The 21628-nt window shown below is 40.3% G+C and overlaps 1 protein-coding gene across 6 annotated transcripts; it reads right to left on the reverse strand.

The window, feature by feature from the left end:
- Positions 1 to 2351: 2351 nt before the first annotated feature.
- Positions 2352 to 19885, reverse strand: TRMO (tRNA methyltransferase O). Of its 6 annotated transcripts, none has more exons than XM_005870637.2 (6): positions 19698 to 19882; positions 17612 to 17786; positions 15181 to 15338; positions 11661 to 12323; positions 8431 to 8686; positions 2352 to 2370 (listed from the first exon to the last, which is right to left on the reverse strand). In XM_005870637.2, exons 1-6 carry the CDS (start codon positions 19831 to 19833, stop codon positions 2358 to 2360), a joined length of 1401 nt encoding a protein of 466 aa, XP_005870699.2. In that variant the 5' UTR covers positions 19834 to 19882; the 3' UTR covers positions 2352 to 2357. The 6 variants fall into 6 exon arrangements, with proteins under 6 accessions (XP_005870699.2, XP_014398700.1, XP_014398699.1 ...); XM_014543214.1 differs by lacking the exon at positions 2352 to 2370 and adding an exon at positions 3091 to 3380 and having other exon boundaries at positions 11670 to 12323; positions 19698 to 19885; XM_014543213.1 differs by lacking the exon at positions 2352 to 2370 and adding an exon at positions 3091 to 3380.
- Positions 19886 to 21628: the final 1743 nt, after the last annotated feature.

Here is a 21628-nt window from a genome sequence, read left to right on the forward strand (position 1 = left end):
ATCTTTATTGTTGAAAGTATTACAGATGTCCTTCTTTCCCCCAATTGACTCCCTCCCTCCCATCCTACCCCCTTACTAGGCCTTCACTGTGTTATTATCCGTCCATGGGTTATGCATATATGCATATAAGTTCTTTGGTTAATCTCAGTTTTAAATATATTATTATCTCTTTGGTAACTTAGCAACATGTGATGGGTTAATTTTGCTTCTGGGACCTAAGCTGGAGACCTAACCACCTTTACTTGTGGTAAATAAATAATAAAAAACATAAAGCACGTATGTACATATGTCGAAATGATGGAATTTTTTCCTTTTCTTTATAAATAAATGGGAGATGGCGATGTAACCACGAAATGACATACGTGGAGTCCCACGTAACAGAGAACTGTCTGTATTTGAATTGCAAAAAGAATTAGTGAAGAATCTGAATAGAATGCTCAAATAATTTACAAGGCAGAAGAGATAGATAACACTATTACATCTGATCCTACCTTTTCTTCATCAGCACAACATAAATACACATTGACTCAAAAAAATTTTTAAGCCTCACCCAAGGATATTTTTTCCATTGATTTTCAGAGAGTGGAAGGGAGGGGGAGAGACAGAGAGACACAACGATTGGTTGCCTTGCACACGCGAAGGACTGAGCTGGTGACTGCATGCATGGACAGTGAAGGCAGTTTGTGGTACATGTACCACCCAGAAGGGAAAGCCAGATGGAAAGAAGTTGCCTTGGGCCTGCGGCAGAACATCAAGTAGGTCCTTAGGATGGGGGCGCTTTGTGATATCTCCCTTAGCAAAACATCCTATAACTTGCTAAAAGGAGTCCCTTAAAAAAAAAAAAAATTTCTATAACACAAAAAGAAAACAGAGGCATCTATACATTGGATTTTAGGAACCCCTTGATTCTCCTGAGTCTGCTTGCCCAGCCATGTAAGATGGAGCAGAGTGCAGAGAAAGGGGTTAATGATTATAGGCCAGTGATGGCGAACCTTTTGAGCTCGGCGTATCAGCATTTTGAAAAACCCTAACTTAACTCTGGTGCCGTGTCACATATAGAAATTTTTTGATATTTGCAACCATAGTAAAACAAAGACTTATATTTTTGATATTTATTTTATATATTTAAATGCCATTTAACAAAGAAAAATCAACCAAAAAAATGAGTTCGTGTGTCACCTCTGACACGGGTGTCATAGGTTCGTCATCACTGTTATAGGCCCAATAAAATATTACCTAAGTTTACAGACTATTAAAGGGTTTAGAAAATATTATCCCAAGCATCACCCTTGTAGCAGCTCTGTAAGGTCAGGGAGCTGGAGATTAACGCAGTGACTTGCCCAAGGTCACACAGCTAGCGCAGGACAGAGCAAAAAACAGCACTTGAAGTTTCTGAGGCCAAACTCAGTGTTCTCCACATCTCCCACGCTGCTTCCCAGGAGGTTCCATGCAGATCTAGTGGGAATGGAAGTTTCTGCCTTTATTCCTCTCTCTGTTCTTCAGTTAGTGGTTGGGTTCCCATGAACATCACTTAGTAATGATGCTTAGTAAGCATCCCGTGCTTAGTAAGCATATGGAATGGCTGACCCTCAAATAAACCAGCATGGTTTGCTGAGCATCTACATCCGGAGCCAAGCTGGGAGGGAGCCAACGCTGGGGCCAGGCTAGGTGGGCTGACATCCTCGATGCATGCTGACCAGCTATGTGAGCTCGACCTAACCTCTGATTAATGTATGAAAAGCATGTAGACGAGTACCAAGGACATGATAAAAGTTCACTAACTGACACACATTTCATTATGATTGAGTCCTCATCTGCCTTCTCTGGGACCATATCATAAAAAGAAAACTATCACAAGAGGTGAATTCATGTCTTCAACTTCATTTTCTTCTTTTCAAACAAAAAGTCACAAACAGGTAAATAGAATGAAGGTCTTGTACACACATGCTTGTAGGTTTGGCTAATGAGACTTTCTGGTTGTGTACAGCCTCTACATCAAGCATGTCAAACTTGCGGGCCACACAACAAATATTTTTGTGGCCCAGCCAATATAACGGTATGTAAAAAACGTTTTAATAAAAATTTTGTAACTTAATTTTTACAATATCCTGTTACACATAATCTATATATATATAAAACCCTAATATGCAAATAGACCGAATGGTGGAATAACTGAACCAGTTGCTATGACATGCCCTGACCACCAGGGGACGTGCACAGAACATGGCGGGTGTCGGCAGCAGGCAGCAGAGTGGGGAACATGGCGGGCTTCAGCTGCAGCAGGATGGTGGACCAGGTGTGCGGGGGCGCCAGACCAAGGCGGGGCACCAGTCGCTGTCATCCGGGCAAGCCTGTCATCAGGGCAAGTCTCTGGTGGTTACTGAAAATTCTTTGCTCCCACATGCCGCAGTCCCGCCCGGTGCTCGCACCAGTTGCCAGAGCCACCGCTCGCACCCACAGCCGGTGCCTGGCAGCACTGGTCCTAGCTTGGTGCTGTCAGCAGGCGTGAGCGGCGGCTACTGGCCCTGATCACCCCTGAGGGCTTCTCCATCTCCCCCTGCTCCTCAGGGGCGATCGGGGCAGCAGCCTGATGGCACCAGCCCCAATCGCTCTGTGCAGTCAGCGGGTGCAAGCGGGGCTGGTGCTGTCAGCGTGTGGGAGCGGCAGCGGCAGGAGCGAGGCTGCTGGCACGCAAGGGACCAGGGCCGCAGCGGGAGGCGCCAGGTGGGGGCGTGGAGGATGGGCTGAGACCCTGGGCCCACTGCAGCCTCACGGCCCATACTTGCAGCAAATATTTTAGCAGCCGATTGCCACGTCATTAGTCTTGGACTGACTTGTTTCGTGTGTGCAACAGAAAATATTTCGTTTTCGGAGAACAAGAAAAATAGGCTTATTGGCTTTACGCTTATTAATTTGTGCAATTATTCAGTGTTTGGTAAGTTAATGTTCAAGAAAAAATATTAATTTTTATTAAAATGTTCTATTATTTTAACGATTACTCATTATTTCAGCCCTTTGTATTCAGCATGTCTATATCGAAATAAACTTATGTTTCTATGAAAATTGAAGCTTTTGTTTTTTTGTGGCCCACATAAACTTAAGCCTTGTTTATTTGGCCCGTGTTAGCCTGAGTTTGACATGCTTGCTCTACATGCTGGAATAATGCATCCCAACCCTAAACCAAGTCCAATACACAAATTTAATAAATGGCACTGGTCCTTCTAATCTCTTCCTATATGTGATTGATCAACATCTCTTGTGGAAATTACTGTTTTGGAAAGCTGGGACAGGAGGGCAGAAAACCTAAATTACCTGAACAGCTTGAACTCCTGGAGTTTATCTCCAAGCTACTGAAAATAATCGGCTATCAAGGGCTCCACCTACAGGCACCAAGAAGGAAAGACTACAATAAAGGTAGATGTTATTTATGCATAGTACAGAAAATTTTGTCCCTTCTTCTTTTGAAAAAGTTTCCAAGATGAAAATACATATAAGAATTGCTTCTCTTTCAGCCCTAGATGGTCTGACTCAGTGGATAGAGTGTTGGCCTGCAGATTGAAGAGTCCTGGGTTTGATTCCGGTCAAGGTCATGTACCTCGGTTGTAGGCTCCGGGCCCTGGTCAGGGCATGCAGGAGGCAAACAATCGATGTGTCTCACTCACATCAATGTTTCTCTCTACAATCGATGTGTCTCTCTCACATCAGTGTTTCTCTCTGTCTCTCCCTCTCCCTTCCACTCTCTCTCTAAAAATCAATGGAAAAAAATATCCTTGGGTGTGGATTTAAAAATAAAACTACTTCTCTTTCTGAGGGATGGAAGTTCAAGACCTAGAGATCCAAAATTCTTTACAACAGGACACTCAGGAACTCAAGGGTTGGGGTGGAGAGCGGCTTCTGAACATGTTATATGAGAAACAGCTGAAGAAAATAGGGGTGCTGACATATGAGGGGACTGAAGGGTGGGAAGCTGGATGGTATCTGACAGGCTAATGGGAGTGAAATTGTCCCAGTAAAGGGTGGAGTTATTGGAGAACAGATTTTATGTCATAAAGAAGAAGGAAATTTTAATAATGAGCACTGTCCATCATACATAATGATCAGGGTGAAGGATCATCCTGGAGGATTTTAAGCAGGGGCTAGAACAGTGATGGCGAACCTCTTGAGCTCGGCGTGTCGTCATTTTGAAAAACCCTAACTTAACTCTGGTGCCCTGTCACATATAGAAATTTTTTGATATTTGCAACCATAGTAAAACAAAGACTTATATTTTTGATATTTATTTTATATATTTAAATGCCATTTAACAAAGAAAAATCAACCAAAAAAAATGAGTTCGCATGTCACCTCTGACACGCATGTCATAGGTTCGCCATCACTGCACTAGGCCATATTAATAGAAAAAAGAAAAGAAACCACTTGAGCACCTCAATAGATTAAGGAAAACATCTGAAAATATCCAGCAGCCTTTCATGATTCAGCACCTAGGAATATAAGGGAAATTTTTCCACCTGATAAAGGGTGTCTGAAAATCCCTCAGATAACATCATAGTTAATGGTGAAAGATTGGATTCTTACCCACTAAGATCAGGAAGTTGTCAAGTATATCCATTCTCAACACTTCTAACTATTCAACACTGTATTGGAGGTTCTAGCCAAGGAAATTCAGTAAGAAAAAGAAATATAAAAATATCCAGATAGGAAAGAAAACACTAAAAAGCTATTTCTATTTTAAGAAGACACAAGTTTGCATAAAAATATACTAAGGAATCCATAAAAAGTATATTGGAGCTAATGAGTTCAGGAAGGTTGCCTGATACAAGATCAATATACAAAAATCAATTATATTTCTGTCCATTAGCAATAAAAAATCTGAAAATGAAATTAAGAATATAATTCCACTCATAACAGCATTAAAATAATCAAATACTTAAGAATGAATTTAATCAAAATGATGTCATACTTGCATGTTGAAAACTAAAAAGCATCATTAAAATCAATTTAAAAAGAACTAAATTAATGGAAAGACATGTTCATGGATTGGAAGATTTAATATTGTTAAGATAGCAATACTCCCTAAATTAATTCCCAGAGTCAATGCAATCTCTATCAAAATCTCACCTGCTCTTTTTTTGGAGACATTAACAAGCAGATACTAAAATTTATATGGAATTATAAGAAATCCAAAATAGCTAAAACAAATTGAAAAAGAATAAAGTAGGAGGGATCATACTTCCTTATTTTAAAACTTACTCCACAGCTACAGTAACTAAGATTGTGTGGCACTAGCATAAAAATAGACATATAAGTCAGTGGAATAGAATTGAGATTCCAGAAGTAAACCCTCACAGCTATTGTCAAATAATTTTCAACAAGTGTGCCCAAACAATTCAATTAAGAAATAGTCTTTTTAAGAAATGGTGTTGGGCCAACTGGATAGCCATATGTAAGAGTAAAACTAAATTTGTATAAAAAACTCATATACCACACATCTTATACAAAAACTTAAGATGGATTAAAAACCTAAAAGTAAGAGCTAAAAGTATAAAAGTCTCTGAAGAAAGCATACATATAAATCTTTGTAGCTTTGGTTTAGATAATGGTTCCTAAATATGACATGAAAAGCATAAGCAACAAAAGAAAACAAATAAATCAGACTTTTAAAAAACTTTTATGCTGTAAGGTAACTAACAAGAAACTGAGAAGACAATTCATAGAAAGAAGGATATACTTACAAATCATATATTGGATAAGAGTCTAATAACCAGCTCTTAGAATTGGACAACACAAATGCTAAGGATAGAGTGTTGGCCTGCAGATTGAAGAGTCCTGGGTTTGATTCCGGTCAAGGTCATGTACCTCGGTTGTAGGCTCCGGGCCCTGGTCAGGGCATGCAGGAGGCAAACAATCGATGTGTCTCACTCACATCAATGTTTCTCTCTACAATCGATGTGTCTCTCTCACATCAGTGTTTCTCTCTGTCTCTCCCTCTCCCTTCCACTCTCTCTCTAAAAATCAATGGAAAAAAATATCCTTGGGTGTGGATTTAAAAATAAAACTACTTCTCTTTCTGAGGGATGGAAGTTCAAGACCTAGAGATCCAAAATTCTTTACAACAGGACACTCAGGAACTCAAGGGTTGGGGTGGAGAGCGGCTTCTGAACATGTTATATGAGAAACAGCTGAAGAAAATAGGGGTGCTGACATATGAGGGGACTGAAGGGTGGGAAGCTGGATGGTATCTGACAGGCTAATGGGAGTGAAATTGTCCCAGTAAAGGGTGAAGTTATTGGAGAACAGATTTTATGTCATAAAGAAGAAGGAAATTTTAATAATGAGCACTGTCCATACATAATGAGGATCAGGGTGAAGGATCATCCTGGAGGATTTTAAGCAGGGGCTAGAACAGTGATGGCGAACCTCTTGAGCTCGGCGTGTCAGCATTTTGAAAAACCCTAACTTAACTCTGGTGCCCTGTCACATATAGAAATTTTTTGATATTTGCAACCATAGTAAAACAAAGACTTATATTTTTGATATTTATTTTATATATTTAAATGCCATTTAACAAAGAAAAATCAACCAAAAAAATGAGTTCGCGTGTCACCTCTGACACGTGTGTCATAGGTTCGCCATCTCTGGGCTAGAAGGTCAAACACTAGGAATATTAGAGACTGATGAGCTGGCTGAGAATTAAGCTGGATTACATTTAGGACTTAGTTCTAAAAGTTTGAGAATGTATATTAAAACCTCTAACAACTGAACAGTCCTCTTGCTAGAAGGCTAATTGGTATCATCCTCAGACTTATTTTTTCCATATTAAGTATCCACATTTCATGCTTCAAGCCCTTATTCAGTCTCAAAATAATTTTAAGAGAAAAACATCGAAGTCAAAATTTAGGGTGGATTATACCAATGTCAACATCCAAGTTTTAACATTATACTATAGTTATGTAAGATGTTATCACAACTAGAAGCTAGGTGAAGGGTACTCGGAACATCTGCACTATTTTTGCAACTTCCTGTAAATCTATTATAACTCAAAATAAAAAGCTTTTAAAAACAAAATTAAAGATACTTCCCCAAGAGGTTCTAAGTCACCTCATAGACAACCTAGTTTAATTCACAAGTACAGTGTCATCAGCCACAAATGACTCTGTGCAAGAATGTGCAAGCAGCAGGGCTCATTTCAAAACCATGATCAATCAGCCATTAAGATTTACAATTGTGATTAGGAAAGCCTATGTCATGTTTACAGGTATCTAATTTGGTTACACTGATTATAAATCTTATCTGAGATCACATCAATAAAATCACCTATAGGCAATATATTATTACAACTGCTTCCTACATGGTACTACACAGGAACGAGGTACATCCAGACTTAATTACTATATATTTATCTAACAGAATACAATAATGTCCTTATGTCTTTTTCCTCCACTATGATTTGCAACAAGAACTGGATCATATTCATCTCATTTTATCACCAAAATCTAACCCAATAGACAGTCATAGAATAAATAAGAAATAAACCAGTAATTAAGTTATTTTCTTAGACTTCTGGAGGTGACTTTTTTTTCTTTCTTTTTTTATTTTTATTGATTTCAGAGAGGAATGAAGTGGGAGAGAGAGATAGAAACATCAATGATGAGAGCAGGCCCAGAGCACTAGCTGTAAGCAAGGGAAGGTGCCTCCAAGAGCAGGTGTCACACAGCCCCACAGTTAGTGACGTCACATTCTCTAAGGAACAGAACATGAGAGAGTCCTTGTACCCCAACCAGGAATCGAACCGTGACCTCCTGATTTATAGGTCAATGCTCAATCATTGAGCCACACTGGCCAGGTTGACTTTTTTTCCTTATACAAAGAAATCTAAGTCTCTATTTTGGAATCAGGATTAAATATATATTCACATGTGCACTCGTGTGCTTGTCTGAAGCACAGGGGTTTAATCTCTAAGATCTTTATAACCACTTGTTTTTTATTTGTTAGTTTCCCAGGATATAGTAACTCAGCTTGATTAGAATAAAACAGAGAGGTCAGGCTTTTCCAAACAGGAAAACCAATATGAATTGTTGAACAGGTCCCCTCAGCTTGCAAGTCCCTGCAAAAATGATCTCTGCCCAATTTCATCAAGTGCCAAGAACCACCAGCTTCTTTCAGAAATCACTGAGACAGCATCATTTTGCATTCTTTGATGTTAACCAATCAAGAAGCATATAGCAATTTCTTTAAATTTTCTCTCTCAATTTATTAAGAGACATGTTTTTTAAATAAATATTATGAACAACTCAAATCAAACAAAGCAGTGAGACCACAAAGTGCTGCTTCTTTCTGAAAAGAAGTCACATCATTAGCCTGTACGAAAAATCGGCTAGTCACAACCAAAGCCAAGCAGGCTGTCTTAACGATGTGATGGCAGCTACTTACGATCCCAGAGACACCAAGGACTCCACAGGGTCAGTCATCTGAACAGGCTCAGAAGCCGGCTTGATCCTTAGGACCTCTGCAAAGCCATCACCAAACCAGCAAGTGACGTGTGCTGTGTCTACAGTAAAGTAGAAAAGGCGGTCCTGGCAGAGCTTCCGTCGGTATGCAGACCGGGGGTCGGCTGACAACACAGCCTCGATGGCATGCCTTGCTTCCTCCGCTGACTGAAAATACTTAAATGAAGCCCGACCAACATCTGCAATGAGAACAACACAACTTAATGCTCAAAATCACACACGTCAAATTTTATTACAGCAAACTTCAATGAGGAGCTTTATTAGTTCCTTGAGTATCACTTGAAATGAAGAGGGTTTGGAAATCTATTCAGTCATTACAGAGAATGTCACCTTCAAGTAGTACTTAGAGTAATATCTTTTCCTTCAGGAAGCCTTCAAGTGTCATTAAACTTATGGGTCCCCAAAATTTCCACTTGCTAAACAAAAAATATCATGGTGATATTTTTCCTTAGTCCCTTAATAGGAGAGCTGAGCTTTCATTTTCTGGCAACCTAAATGTCACTTTTCTATGATCAATGTAGACTTTAATTCAATTCCTTGTCATTTTCTTCTCAGAATAAATGGAGGCATGATCAGGGAAATACGTGACAGGCCCAGCATTCTCAGAAAGCCACAAGAAAGAGGACTAAACCCACACAGGCCCAGAGCACTAGCTGTAAGCAAGGGAAGGTGCCTCCAAGAGCAGGTGTCACACAGCCCCACAGTTAGTGACGTCACATTCTCTAAGGAACAGAACATGAGAGAGTCCTTGTGAAAACTGTGGAACAAATACACTGAGAAAGAAGCCATCACAAAGAACAGGCCAACCCATTCCACCCAGGTGTGTATGTCAGGCAAACAGATGTTTACCCTGCCAAATAGCAACACTTCTGCATTGATAGCATTGTAAAATCTATATATAAAAGGCTAATATGCTAAGTGACCATCCTTCTTTCCGGGTAATGATGTCACGTAGCAATGCCCAGCTTCCTCTCCCTAGTGACGACTAGCCTCCCTGCAGTTTCTGCAGCCCAGGAACACAACTTGCTTTATAGCTAGTGGAAACACTTTACACTGTAACCAAATGCCTGTGAAGCGTTTTCCTGTGCCTCATCTCATTTGATCCTCACAGAAATCCTGGAGTAGGTAGATAGGAGACTCGGTGGAATCCCATTTTCTTTTCATTAGCTGGAAAACGGAGATTTAGAAAGCTTAGAAACTTGAACCGACTGAAAAGAAGAAATGGTGGACCTTAAAAATGACTTCAGGTTTTCTCACTGCGCAGAATATAGTCAAACACTGCTGCAGTTAAATATTTTATCCTTTGTTCTCCCTGCGTGATCTACAATAATAATCTGCTTCCTGTTGATATTTACTGCTGTGTTGAAAGAGAAGTTGGGGTGCTTCACTGGGCTGGAAAAAGTTTAGCTAAATCAAAAAGCAGGTCTAATTAAGCAAGTTTGTTCTATATCTATAAAAGGCTAAGTTGACTCGTGCATGCATAATACATGTAAAGCTCTCGCTGGCGCCAACTGCACACATGTGTTTCCATCTGTCATTGTCGATCATGAATTTGGTTGACATTTCTATTATAAAGAAAGGGTGAATAGCAATAATAAAATACTTCTTCTAATTAATTTCCTTTCAATGTGCATGAATTCATGCACCAGGCCACTAGTAGTTAAATAAAAAATTAACAGTGACCTAGTTTTTAATAGCTATAACATAATATATATATGTCCAAATGAAGGCAAGACCCTTCCAGAAAGGCATGTGCTTTAAACAATGTTGTCCCTATTCAAAATATCATCTAGAGCAGCGGTCGCCAACCTTTCAGACCTCACAGACCACCAGTGGTCCGCGGCCCACCGGCTGGCAACTGCTGATCTAGAGTGGCTGTGGGTTCCTATCCTTCTGAAAGGAAATTTAATTTTTAGAAAACAGCCAAAATTCATTCTAGGCTATCTCCAATAAATACGTTTGTAGGTAAAGCCATGAAGTTCAATTGTTGATCAAAAAACAAGGACCAATTACACAGTGCTAAGATTCCCTTGTTGCACGGCTCATAAAATGACTCTAAAACCACTCAAAACAGCAGAGTTCCAAAAACATCCACACACAACAAAGAAAAGAAAAAAAATAAATAAAAACAAAAAACAACAGAAAACACATCACCTACTTCAGTAACAGTGTGTCTGGAAGAAGAAGCTCCAGGCCTTTGCCTGGCTGTTCATTTGGCATAGGTGCCTTCCCTCCCTTCCCTGTCTACCTATCCTTCTGGGCTAAGCTCAAATGCCTTTTCCTCTAGGAAGCCTTCCCAGATTGTCTCCCTGCTGCACAAGTCAGAATCCTTCTCTCCCTCATGTTCCCACAGCACTCAATCAGTGCCAACCTCTCTCTCTCTATTCAGTATCTTTCATCTTTTCTAGACTCTGAACTTTCTGAGCTCATTTCTTATTTCTATACAGGCTCTAAAGTCTGCTATCTGTTATAAATCAATCCCTGTTTATAGTTATATTTCGTAATTTCTTTTTAACTATTTTTAATCAAGAAAGTACAACACTGTAGTTTGAAAAAGAGAAAACTTTCCAAAGTAAGAAGCATTCAACAATAACCACAAGACAAAGGGCAAGTGTAAATATAAAGTATCTTCTAGGGAGCACTGCTTTGTTCTACCACAAAAATCCTTTTAAAACTGAACTTCCTCCTCCCCATCAACTGTACCGAGTGATAAAACAACTTTCATAAACAAAACTTTCTAATAAGGAGATCAATTTAAAAAGCAAATGCTTTGTTTAAACATAAAGCCTTAGGAGGAATGAGAAGCACAACCCTCCAGGGGCAGATGAAATCTGACATCTCCTTCATAACTGGCTACTTTCTATTGGAGCCACTGCACCCACCTCTTCACAGCCTGTCCTTCATTCTAGATGGCTGCTTTGGATCTGCTATGGGCTGGAGAAACCAGATAATGTTTTTAAAGAACCACATGTTAAAGAAAACAGGCTCCAAGTAAAAGTCTGGCCTCTTCTGCAATAAAATGCATGTCTCTAGTGCTAGGACTTTATGTGGACAGTTTCTGTGCTAAGAGATCTTACCCTCAGAAATAGCAAATTTGGCTAAACCTCCTAGTAAAAGCTCCTCTCTCATTCAGAAATAAGAAATGGAAAGTACCTGGTTCACCTTCTGAACTGAGGTGCTCAAGGTCCATCTCTGCGTGAGGAGTAAACCGGACCTGCAAGGTGGCCACAGGGGCCTCTCGCACCCAGGCGGGAACCACACTGTGGTGGGCTGCGTCAGCCATCCGGTGAGGGCAGTGAGGAGGCAAGGGCTGCACCTCCCCACTGCCTCCTTGTGGGACCACTGCTTCTTTCCTTCTCCGTGGCCGCTCATCTGTACTCTCCTCTGAAAAGCTCTTCTCCAGGCGACATGGGCCCATCTGCTCCTCCGCCACACTCAGTGTTTGACCACTTCTGGATTCTAAACCCAAGTCTGTTGTCTCCCTGTGCTTAGGCGAGCGTTGCTGGATTTTGGCTGTGTCTTTGTGTTGCATGTCATTTTCTCCTGAAGCTCTGTGTTCGGGACATGCAGGCTTCTCCTTAGTGCGACCGCAGGGCTGTGGTTCCTCGCACTCAGAGAGCTGTTGCTGAGCACGGCTGTCAGTCTTGGCATCAGACCGGGACACAATTTTTGGTTTATATTGGTTATTCTGTAAATTACACTCCCCTAAAGGCTCAATCAAATTTTGTGGTGAGTCATAATCAGCAATGTAGGGCTTTATGTCCAGTACAGGTGTGCCATGAATCATGTCAATTCCAGAAAGGTATATAGCTCCACCTATAATGTGAAAAATACCTCTTAGAAATAACAATGAAGAATAGTGCAAACAACTGAAGAACTGGCATCATCTACCTATGCTTCCCTAAGCTTGCTCACAATTCTCTTATGTACCAGGCTCTCTTACACCTGGTGCTGACATAGACTGGAAACCCATCCTCATCTTACCTGTCAAACTCCCACTTGCTCTCAAAGGCTCTCACATAACACCTCTTCTACAAAAGCCCTCCTGGCTCTCCCAGACATAAGCACTCTTTCCTTTGTGTTCTAGAGGAACCTCCTGGTGCTGACATACACTGGAAACCCATCCTCGTCTTTACCTGTCAAACTCCCACTTGCTCTCCAAGGCTCTCACGTAACACCTCTTCTACAAAAGCCCTCCAGGCTCTCCAAGACATAAGCACTCTTTCCTTTGTGTTCTAGAGGAACCTGTATACAAACTTCTCCTAGAGCCCTCTTCATGTGGTCCGGCAATAACCGGCTTAGAGTCTCTCTCCCTAGACAGTGAGCAGTTGAACCCTTCAGCACTGGGTGGGGCTGACTCATCTTTGCATCACTGGGTCTTCTAACTCTGTCAGGCACACTGGTGTCCTCAATGTATCTCTGTGAGACCAATGAACGTTTCCATTGTGGCAAACAGACTCTAAGGTGGTCCCCATGAAGCCCACCTCCTGGTGTTCACAGCCATGTACAATCCCATCCTCTTGAGTGTGACTTGATATCACTCCAGTAACTATATTATGTTAAGATGCCTGTGCTTGCTGGCAGACTCACTCAAGAGACTGTCCATGTGGACTTGATGAAGTAAGCAGCCACTCAGGGATAGCCCAGGTGGCAAGAAACTGCAGGCGGGGTGTCTAGGAGTGGAGGGCAGCCACCAATCAACGACCAGCAAGAAGCTGGGGCCCTCAGTCCCACAACTATAAGGAAGTGAATTCTGCCAACAACCTGAGTGAGCTTGGAAGTGAATTCTTCCACAGTCAAGCCTCCAGATAAGAACTCATCCCAGCTGACACCTTAATTGCAGCCTGGTGAGACCCTAAGCTGAGGACCCAGCTCCTGACCCACAAAAACATAATAATGTTTTAAACACATAATAAATGTGTATTATTTAAACTGATATGTGCATAATTTGTTATGCAGCAACTGAAATTTAATACTCCATCAAACAATTAAGCAGAACACAAGTCACCATTAACAAATATTAAGAACAGGTCTCTTGTTTTCTCACTTACATAGCTGCTATCCAGATCCTACTACTCGTGCACAGTCTAAGTCTACTAACTTGATCCTTGGGAAATTGGCCAGAAAAACTGTGTATGATCACATTGGATTCTGTCTCCATTTAAGAAAAACATGACTAACAAAGGACTTTGATTTCTAAAATTATGCTTACTGTGAGTGAGCCTGGAACTTTGGAAAGATGCCTTTTGTACTTTCTAAGTGATTATGCCTAACAATGTCTACTGAAGAAAGAAAGGCACTGTAGCATAGGTAAGAGCACATGGGATTTGGAGTCAGACTACCCCCTGGCTAGATGCTATTAAAATTATCTAATATCAAAGAACAGCAGTGGCCTCATCCATAAAATGGAGATGGTTACCCTACCAAATCCATAGAGCCACTGTGAGATAATGCACATGAATGCTCTTTATAAACTGAACATACCACACAAACACTAGTAGTCACTATAATGCATATTTAGTAACTATAGTGTTATTGTGCTTGCCTTTCACCTTTCTGATTTGATCTCCCCCGTTAGGGTGTTAAGTTTTTCTGTAGGGCAGGGATTTTTATCTGATCTGTTTATCACTATATCCCCAGCACCCAGAACAATGCCTGGCACATATTCAGTGCTCAGAAAATACGTGTGGGTGTACGAATGATCATAAAATGTTCTAGTACTGCTTACTCAAGTTGGTTAGTCATCACAAATTAATAAAACTCAAGTTGGATCAGCTACAGAATTTTTCCAGAAAACCTATCCAAGGCCTGGTTGAATACAATCCAGCAGAGGAGTTCAAGTTCTGAGAAAGAACAAGCAAAATAACTGCTCTCATCTTTTTAGCACTCAAAAGTCTGAAAAGTACTCTTAGAGCTTTTGTCTTATAAGATCCTCAAAAAAATCATGCAGCGTTCCAGAGAGGGCAGATCCTTCTTCTTTGCCCACTGAACAAATAAGCAAGCTGAAGCCTGGAGTGGTCTTTGACTTCCAGTCCACCTGCTGCTTCATCTTCTGCCTCTCTAACAAATGTGCTGATTAGGCCAGAAGTTCAAGAAGGGACACCTGCTTTCCAAATCGTCTGGCTCAGAAACTAGGTTATACATTAACAGGGAGTTAAAACTAATCTGGTATTCTACACAGGGACTTCCACAATCTGACAGATGTTTGACCCTACAGTGTGATTCATCCCAGGCCCTCTGCCACAAATCACAGCTGACAAACACAACTGCAGCCACAATGCAAGTTCACTTCCTCCAGGCTGCAAGGAAGAAATGACACACCACCACTCTATGTGCTGACCACATATGCATGTATGACCAGTTACTGTGTGTTAAATTTTGAAAGCATCCAAATACTTTTTAATCATTTTGTATTTACTGCATTCCAAGTCAGAGAAAATGTGGTTACTAATTTAATGATTATGAAATCTTAAGTTATTTTTAAATAATTTAAACTTGGATAAATGTAACAATATAAATAAGTTCTGAGCATCCTCTGACAGTTTATGTCAAAATGTTTCTCGACATCACCAGTATTTGTCTGAATAACAGCCAGTGTTGAATATTATGCAGATTTTATAAGACTTCTTTTTAAGAAGAAAAAAAAGGTTAAAAGTAAAAACGACATGTATACCTTCTACCTTTTCCAGCTTGGCCAGGGTCAGTCCTATTGCATTGGGACGATGTGGGCTCCTTGTGGAGAAAACTCCAGTCTTCGCACCATTCAGCCTAGGAGGCTGAACTTTTGCCTTACAGCTCAAATGACCATTTTTGTGAAAAACAAACAAAATCCTATTGAAAAAAACAAACCACTGAGTAAGAAAAAAGCACAAGTTAATTTATCATAATGAGCTGAGGGGGGAAAATCTTTAATCCCCACAAATTAAAACAGAAAGAATGCTTTTAATGGTATTAAAATGTAATCCATGAGAAAAAAAAACACCATTCCTGTTTCATGAAGGAAGAGTCTTATCTCTGTATCCTTTGTCCCTAATACAATGACTGGTACACAGTAAGAACTTAATAGATGTTTGTCAAGTGCCCCATAAACAATATTTATGAGGTGTTTGTTATATGCCAGGCAGTATGCTAGACATTTTTATATTCACATCATTTAATCTGCTTAACAATCCTAAGAAGTATAATTTATTCCCCATTTTAAGGATGAGGAAATTGCTGTTCAGAAATGTTAAACAACTTGACTAGGTCTTCCTATACAAGATTAAAAGCAAAAATCTATGAAGAAAAGCAGTTAACAGATTTGAAATCATAAAGTTTATGTGCTACAAAATGTCATCCAAGGAGAAAATGTTTTCTGTGTGTATAATAGACAATGAATGGGTTAATATTTGTGGTATCTAAACTCTTCCTACATATCACAAAGGACAACTCAATATAGGAAACGAAACAAAGACCATAAAAGTAATTGACAAAAGAAAGAGAAATAGCTAACAACCATATGAAAAGATGTTAAACTTTGTTAATAATAAAAAAAATTAAACTAAAAAACAAAATACTGTTTTTTCCTGTCAGGCAAAAATGTAAAAAATTGGTAACAAATAGTGTTATCAATAGTGTATGGAAAAGGTCATTTTCATTTACCCTTGACGTATACATTGGTTATGCTTTTTAGAGGGCAATTTGGCAGGAGCTCTCCAAAATTATAAGTATGTACACCTTCTAACCCAATACAGCCACTTCCCATATCCTATTCATAAAAATATACAAGTGCCCAAGAATATGTCTAAGGGGGTTTGTTACAGCATGACTGTAATAGCAAAATAAGTCTCCATTAACAAGGGAATAGTCAAATCATGGTATATCTATATTTTGCAATAACAGGCAGCCATTAAAGCAAAAGAACGTAAATCTATATGTACTGTCATGATATACACACTAAGTGAAGAAAACATATTTCATTGTTTTTTTTAAAAAAACTCACTCTGTATGTATATTTATGCTCCTATGAGTATCAAAAAAGAAAAAGAAAGAAAAGGTTTGGCAGGATATACACCGATCTGTTAACAGCAATAATCCCTGAAGAGTGTTGGAAGGTGGGGATGAAAAAGAAGAAAAAGAGGAGAATTAAGAAAAAAAAATCTATATACTCCTGAGTCCATTTTTTAAATATCAGCAATGTTTTTAACTTAAATAATCCAATCAAGATCATACACACTAGATCATCAGAACACCCATGTTCTTTCTAATCTACCCAAACTAACATGAAAAAAGTAACTATTTCAGAACAAAAATTTAATTTTAGGTCTACACCAGTAAAATTAGACCACTTCAGACTGCTGATGTTGGGGTGAGGAAGAATGGACAAAAAGAATTCCAAATGACACATATAACACAGGCTTTAATATAGGTAACACTTTATTATAATTATTATTATTATTATTGTAAAAGGTGGAAATTTATTGAGAAACAAGCAGACTCCCACGTGGGGAGGGGGAAGAGTCCCCAGGTAACACTTTATTTAAACTATCCAGATTTCTAAGGTCTCTTTTGTCTTCTAAGAAGAGTAGACTTAATTCTTCATGGGTATAGGGCAGGGTCCGAAAACTTTTTCAGTAAAAAGTCAGATATTAAATATTTTAGGGTTTGTAGGCCAACCAGTCTCTGCTGTAACTATTCAACTCTGCTGCTGTAGCACATTAACAAATGCATGTGGCTGTTCCCACACATGTATTTACAAAAACAGAAGGTGGTGGGATGGATTCAGTCCATGGGCCACAGCTTGCTGACTGCTGGTGCAGAGAACAGAATGACTACCCATAGACAGAATAGAGAGGGTCTACAGATTTCAGCTCAACAGAAAGGTGTTGATCACAATGAGAGCCAACTGCAAAAGGACCGTGCCTCCTCAGTGTATCCCAAGCTTCCCTCAGGGTGTCCAAGTTATGCAGACAATCACATGCACAAATACAGCAGAGGCATCTCATGCAATAGACAGGTTGGTCTGGATGACAGGCTCTAAGGCTGCCTCCATCAGTGGTTGCATATCAACTGGAATACATTTTACTCAGGGGCAAGCTCTGGCCCAACGCTGTAAAACAACTTACCAAACATGAGAAAACTCTTCTAAACCCATCAAGGAATGTTCAGGATTATTAAAGATGCTCTTTCTAATTCTCAAACAAGCCCTTGAATGGCGACAAATGGATGGCTGCCTTGGAGTACCATTCTTGGCTGAGAAACAGGATTCCAAGTAGCCAATTGGCTCAGTTAAAAGATTCCCTATAGAAAATAAATTAGGTAAGAAATCATTAGTCAAAAGGTGTACGAAAACATGTTTTTTCTAAGGCATTGATTTCATAGTTTTAAAACCTACCAGGTGTCATACAACTACAGAACATGATTCTTACATGCAGTATAGGAATAAGCACAGGCATGCCATGAGAGTAGTACTGGCATGAAAATCAGAGAAATGGGGTGAAGTGATTCCCTAAATAATATGAGAGGGTTAGGGCTAGTATCAAAGAGAAAAAGGACAAAAACAAGGTAGAGCTATTACATTAGCTTTGTGACCTTGGACAAAATCGCTTACGTCTCTAAATCTGTTTTCTCATCTATAAAACAAGGATAAGTAATATGGAAGGGTTAGGGCTAGTATTGGAAGAGAAAAAGGACAAAAACAAGGTAGAGCTATTACACTAGCTGTGAGACCTTGGACAAAACCACTTACATCTCTAAATCTGTTTTCTCATCTATAAAACAAGGATAATAACACCTATATCAGAGTTATAAGATTATCAAAAGATGTAAAGCACCTAGTACAATAGAAGGTGCTCAGCAAGGAGTGGTTTTTAAAGCCCTTGCTTGGGCTTTCCTTCCTTTTAACAATATTACAACTATATTAACTGTTTAGTAAGAAAAAAAAAGTAAGTTACTGATGTAGAGGTTTTGTACACAGTGTTTATTTACAAGTCTTGTGTAGGCAGAAAAGTTCAAATGGTAGGTCCTTTACACTTCTTGCCTGGACTATTAAATGACTCTTGTTATAATTTGTCTCCCCTCTGCCAGTCCCTCCCCTCCTCAACACACACTACTCCAGTCCTCCAGACTCTGGGTTCCTTATGTCATGCTACTAACTTTAACTTTCCATGTTTCCCACTGTTAACAGATGGTGCATTTCCTAGCCTGGTGTTCAAGGTTCTCTATAATCTGAATCCAATCAATGGTTCCCCAAACTCCCTGTTCCATCAAATACTTCTGGATTCACAGCTTCCTAATCCCACACACCTCTGAGCCATGCATGCTCTTTCCTGCCGTCAAAATACTAGACTTGTAATCTGGTAGAGTGCAACTTTAAAAAAAATGAGCACCACCTGTGACCAGGTAACAATACTTTTAAGAAATTTAAGTCAAACATTCAGAGCATACACAAAGATTTTAGTTTCAAGAACTTTCATTTAAAAGAATGAAAACTGGCAATACCCTAAACGCCCAATAATAGGGAACTTGTTAAGTTAGAGGACATCTATAAAACAAAATAGTTAACCCCTTAAAATTAAAATGATTGACCATGGATTTTTATGAATCTTAAGTTTTTAGGGGTCATATATCAACTCATATTCCTAGGGTGTATGCAGTAAAACAAACATCAAGATATTCACCATGGTTTTCTCTGGGTGGTGGCTAATTTTCTTCCACTTGCATCCTCTAGTTTCTAAAGTTACTATAGTTTGCTCTACATGCAAAGGTGAAAAAAAAGAGAAGCAAACTCATTTCATCTTTCCGGGCCCAGTTTAAAACTATTTCCTCCCTCTGGCCTTTCCAGGCTTTCTCATTGCCTACAGGAAGCTCCTCACTGGTGCCACTAATTCCTAACCCGCACACCACCAGCGGCACGCATCCTATCTCTCCTACATGAACAAAAGCCCCCTATGAGAGCCGTTACACGGGATGAGGCCAGTCCAACCACCGCGGCAAGACCCGGCGGACCTCAGCTACCGAGGAACATGATGACGTCATCCAGCCCGCCTAGACAGGTCACGTGGTCGGCAAAGCACGTGAGCCATGCCTTGGCAGTAAATGTGACGCACGTCAGCTCAGGGTCTTGCATTTCTCGTCCCTCTCTGCAGTGAAGTGGGCGGCCCACACCTAGGCCTCTTCCGAGTGCGAAATCGCCAGCCTCTCAGAAGTTACCTGTCTCCAGAGCCGGCTTCACGCACCCGCACGGGGTCGCTGTGGGGCGACGCCCTGGTTCCTCCAAGCCGCGCATGGCTACAGGTGACAGAGGCGCTGACCCCACGCGTTCTAGCCTTCCGCTTCCGGTCTGCATGCCTGGCGCCTGCGCAGCAGTCGCACCCGCAAGGTGGTGTCAGTATCCGGCGCAGGCGCAGTGGATGGGGCGCGCGCGATGTCCTCGGGCAGCCCAAAGGTTACCTTTACTGTGCAGGTGTTTGTCATCCTCTGTTCCTCTCCCGTTACGGGGTTCCTCTCGGAACCGAACCGGTGTCTTAATTGTCTCGCGCGGACCCGCTGCAGTTGCTAGCCCTTTCAGAGCAATCAGCGACTCCGAGTCCCCGCCCTTCCCAAGGGGTGGGGGCAGGGCACAACCAAGAAGATTTAAAAGATGTCTATCTCCAAATAAGCAACCTACATATCAAGCGCATAACGTTAATATTTAAAGAAAAATAATGTGGGGCCGGGGGGAGAATGTGTATGTGCAATGACCAAATAGCAAAATGATCGGATGTTAGGAAATGTTTAAAATTCTCCTTGGGTGGTGGTAATACCCATACCATACATTCATACTTGTATGTATGCTCCCATTTTTCCATAGTAAGAATGATTTACCAGAAAGGAACCCAAGTAAACCTTCAAATAAAATGGATGGGAAACCCCATACCGGATTAGGGGTTAAGAAGTTGGGACTGTTTTTGTGCTCCCTCCCTCAAGGAAACTGAAGTGAGAATGAAATTGAGAGTCAACAGGCCATTTGCATTGAAGGGATTAGGGTCGTTGTTTCTGGGCAGCTCTGAGAAGCTGAGGGACAACGAGGAACCTTTTTTTAAATCGCATTCGATGAGCAGTTATCCCTGTAGGATAGCCTATCCTTTTACCCACTTGTAACATCATCTGTTATCTATTTTAAGTTTCTCTGTATGCATTTTTCTGTTTCTGGGCATTTTATCCTGTTAGTTCACGTGGCGTGGTGGTAGGATGGAGACATATTGCCTACAATATAAATTATTCAAAAGCATACAAATCCACAGACTTAAAAGCTTAACAACCATTTTTTTAAAAAAGCTGTTTCTAAACCTGTTCATTTGTTATGAACTAATGGGTCACTAGTAGAAAAGAATCAGCAGAAAGAGCCAAGGATTTAAAGAGAACGTGGTTTAAACAGAAAGGCACTTGACAATTTGGAAAAGAATGCTATTATTCTGTCTCCACTCGGAAACAGCTCTGTGTAGCTGAAGAAACAAGTTTGAGGATGGCTGAGCTATATATACACTATAAAACTGGCGTGGTAATAGCTGTGTTTGCCACTAGATGGTGGTGTTGTGGAAAGTGACAGTCTTCCTTAATATGTGGACAGTCTAGTGTAGAAAATGAGGTATTTATTTGCCTTCCCTGCCTTAGACATCATATGTAATGACATTTACACACACAAAAATACATTCATTACCAAGTGTGACAAGTACTGAAATGCAGAGCAGACTTGGAAAGACTAATGAAGTAGATTGCTACCTCTTCAAGGTAATGTAACATCTTAATTTCTTAAGTTTTGGTACGTGGACCATGGTTACAGAAGATGTTAACTGGGTGAGAGGTATACAGGAATATTAGTTCATAACAAATGAACAGGTTTAGAAACAGCTTTTTTATGTGATTCTAAAATTATTCCTCAAAAAGTCATTTAAAGCAAAATAAAAAATATACCTATGTCTGGATGTCATCCTAGGTGAATAGAAGCCCCAGGGAGGTGTCTGGGCATCGTAATTTCGAAATCTTCCCCAGTGGTTCTTATATACCAAGAGGGTTGAGAACCACTGTTCTATACCATGAATGCTTGAGAGACTAGGATTGTCTTGTTCTTTACTGTTGCTACATCTGCATAGAAAGCTTAG

The sequence above is a fragment of the Myotis brandtii genome, unplaced genomic scaffold (assembly GCF_000412655.1).
Source record: "Myotis brandtii unplaced genomic scaffold, ASM41265v1 scaffold320, whole genome shotgun sequence".
In the NCBI taxonomy this organism is placed as follows: Eukaryota; Metazoa; Chordata; class Mammalia; order Chiroptera; family Vespertilionidae; genus Myotis; species Myotis brandtii.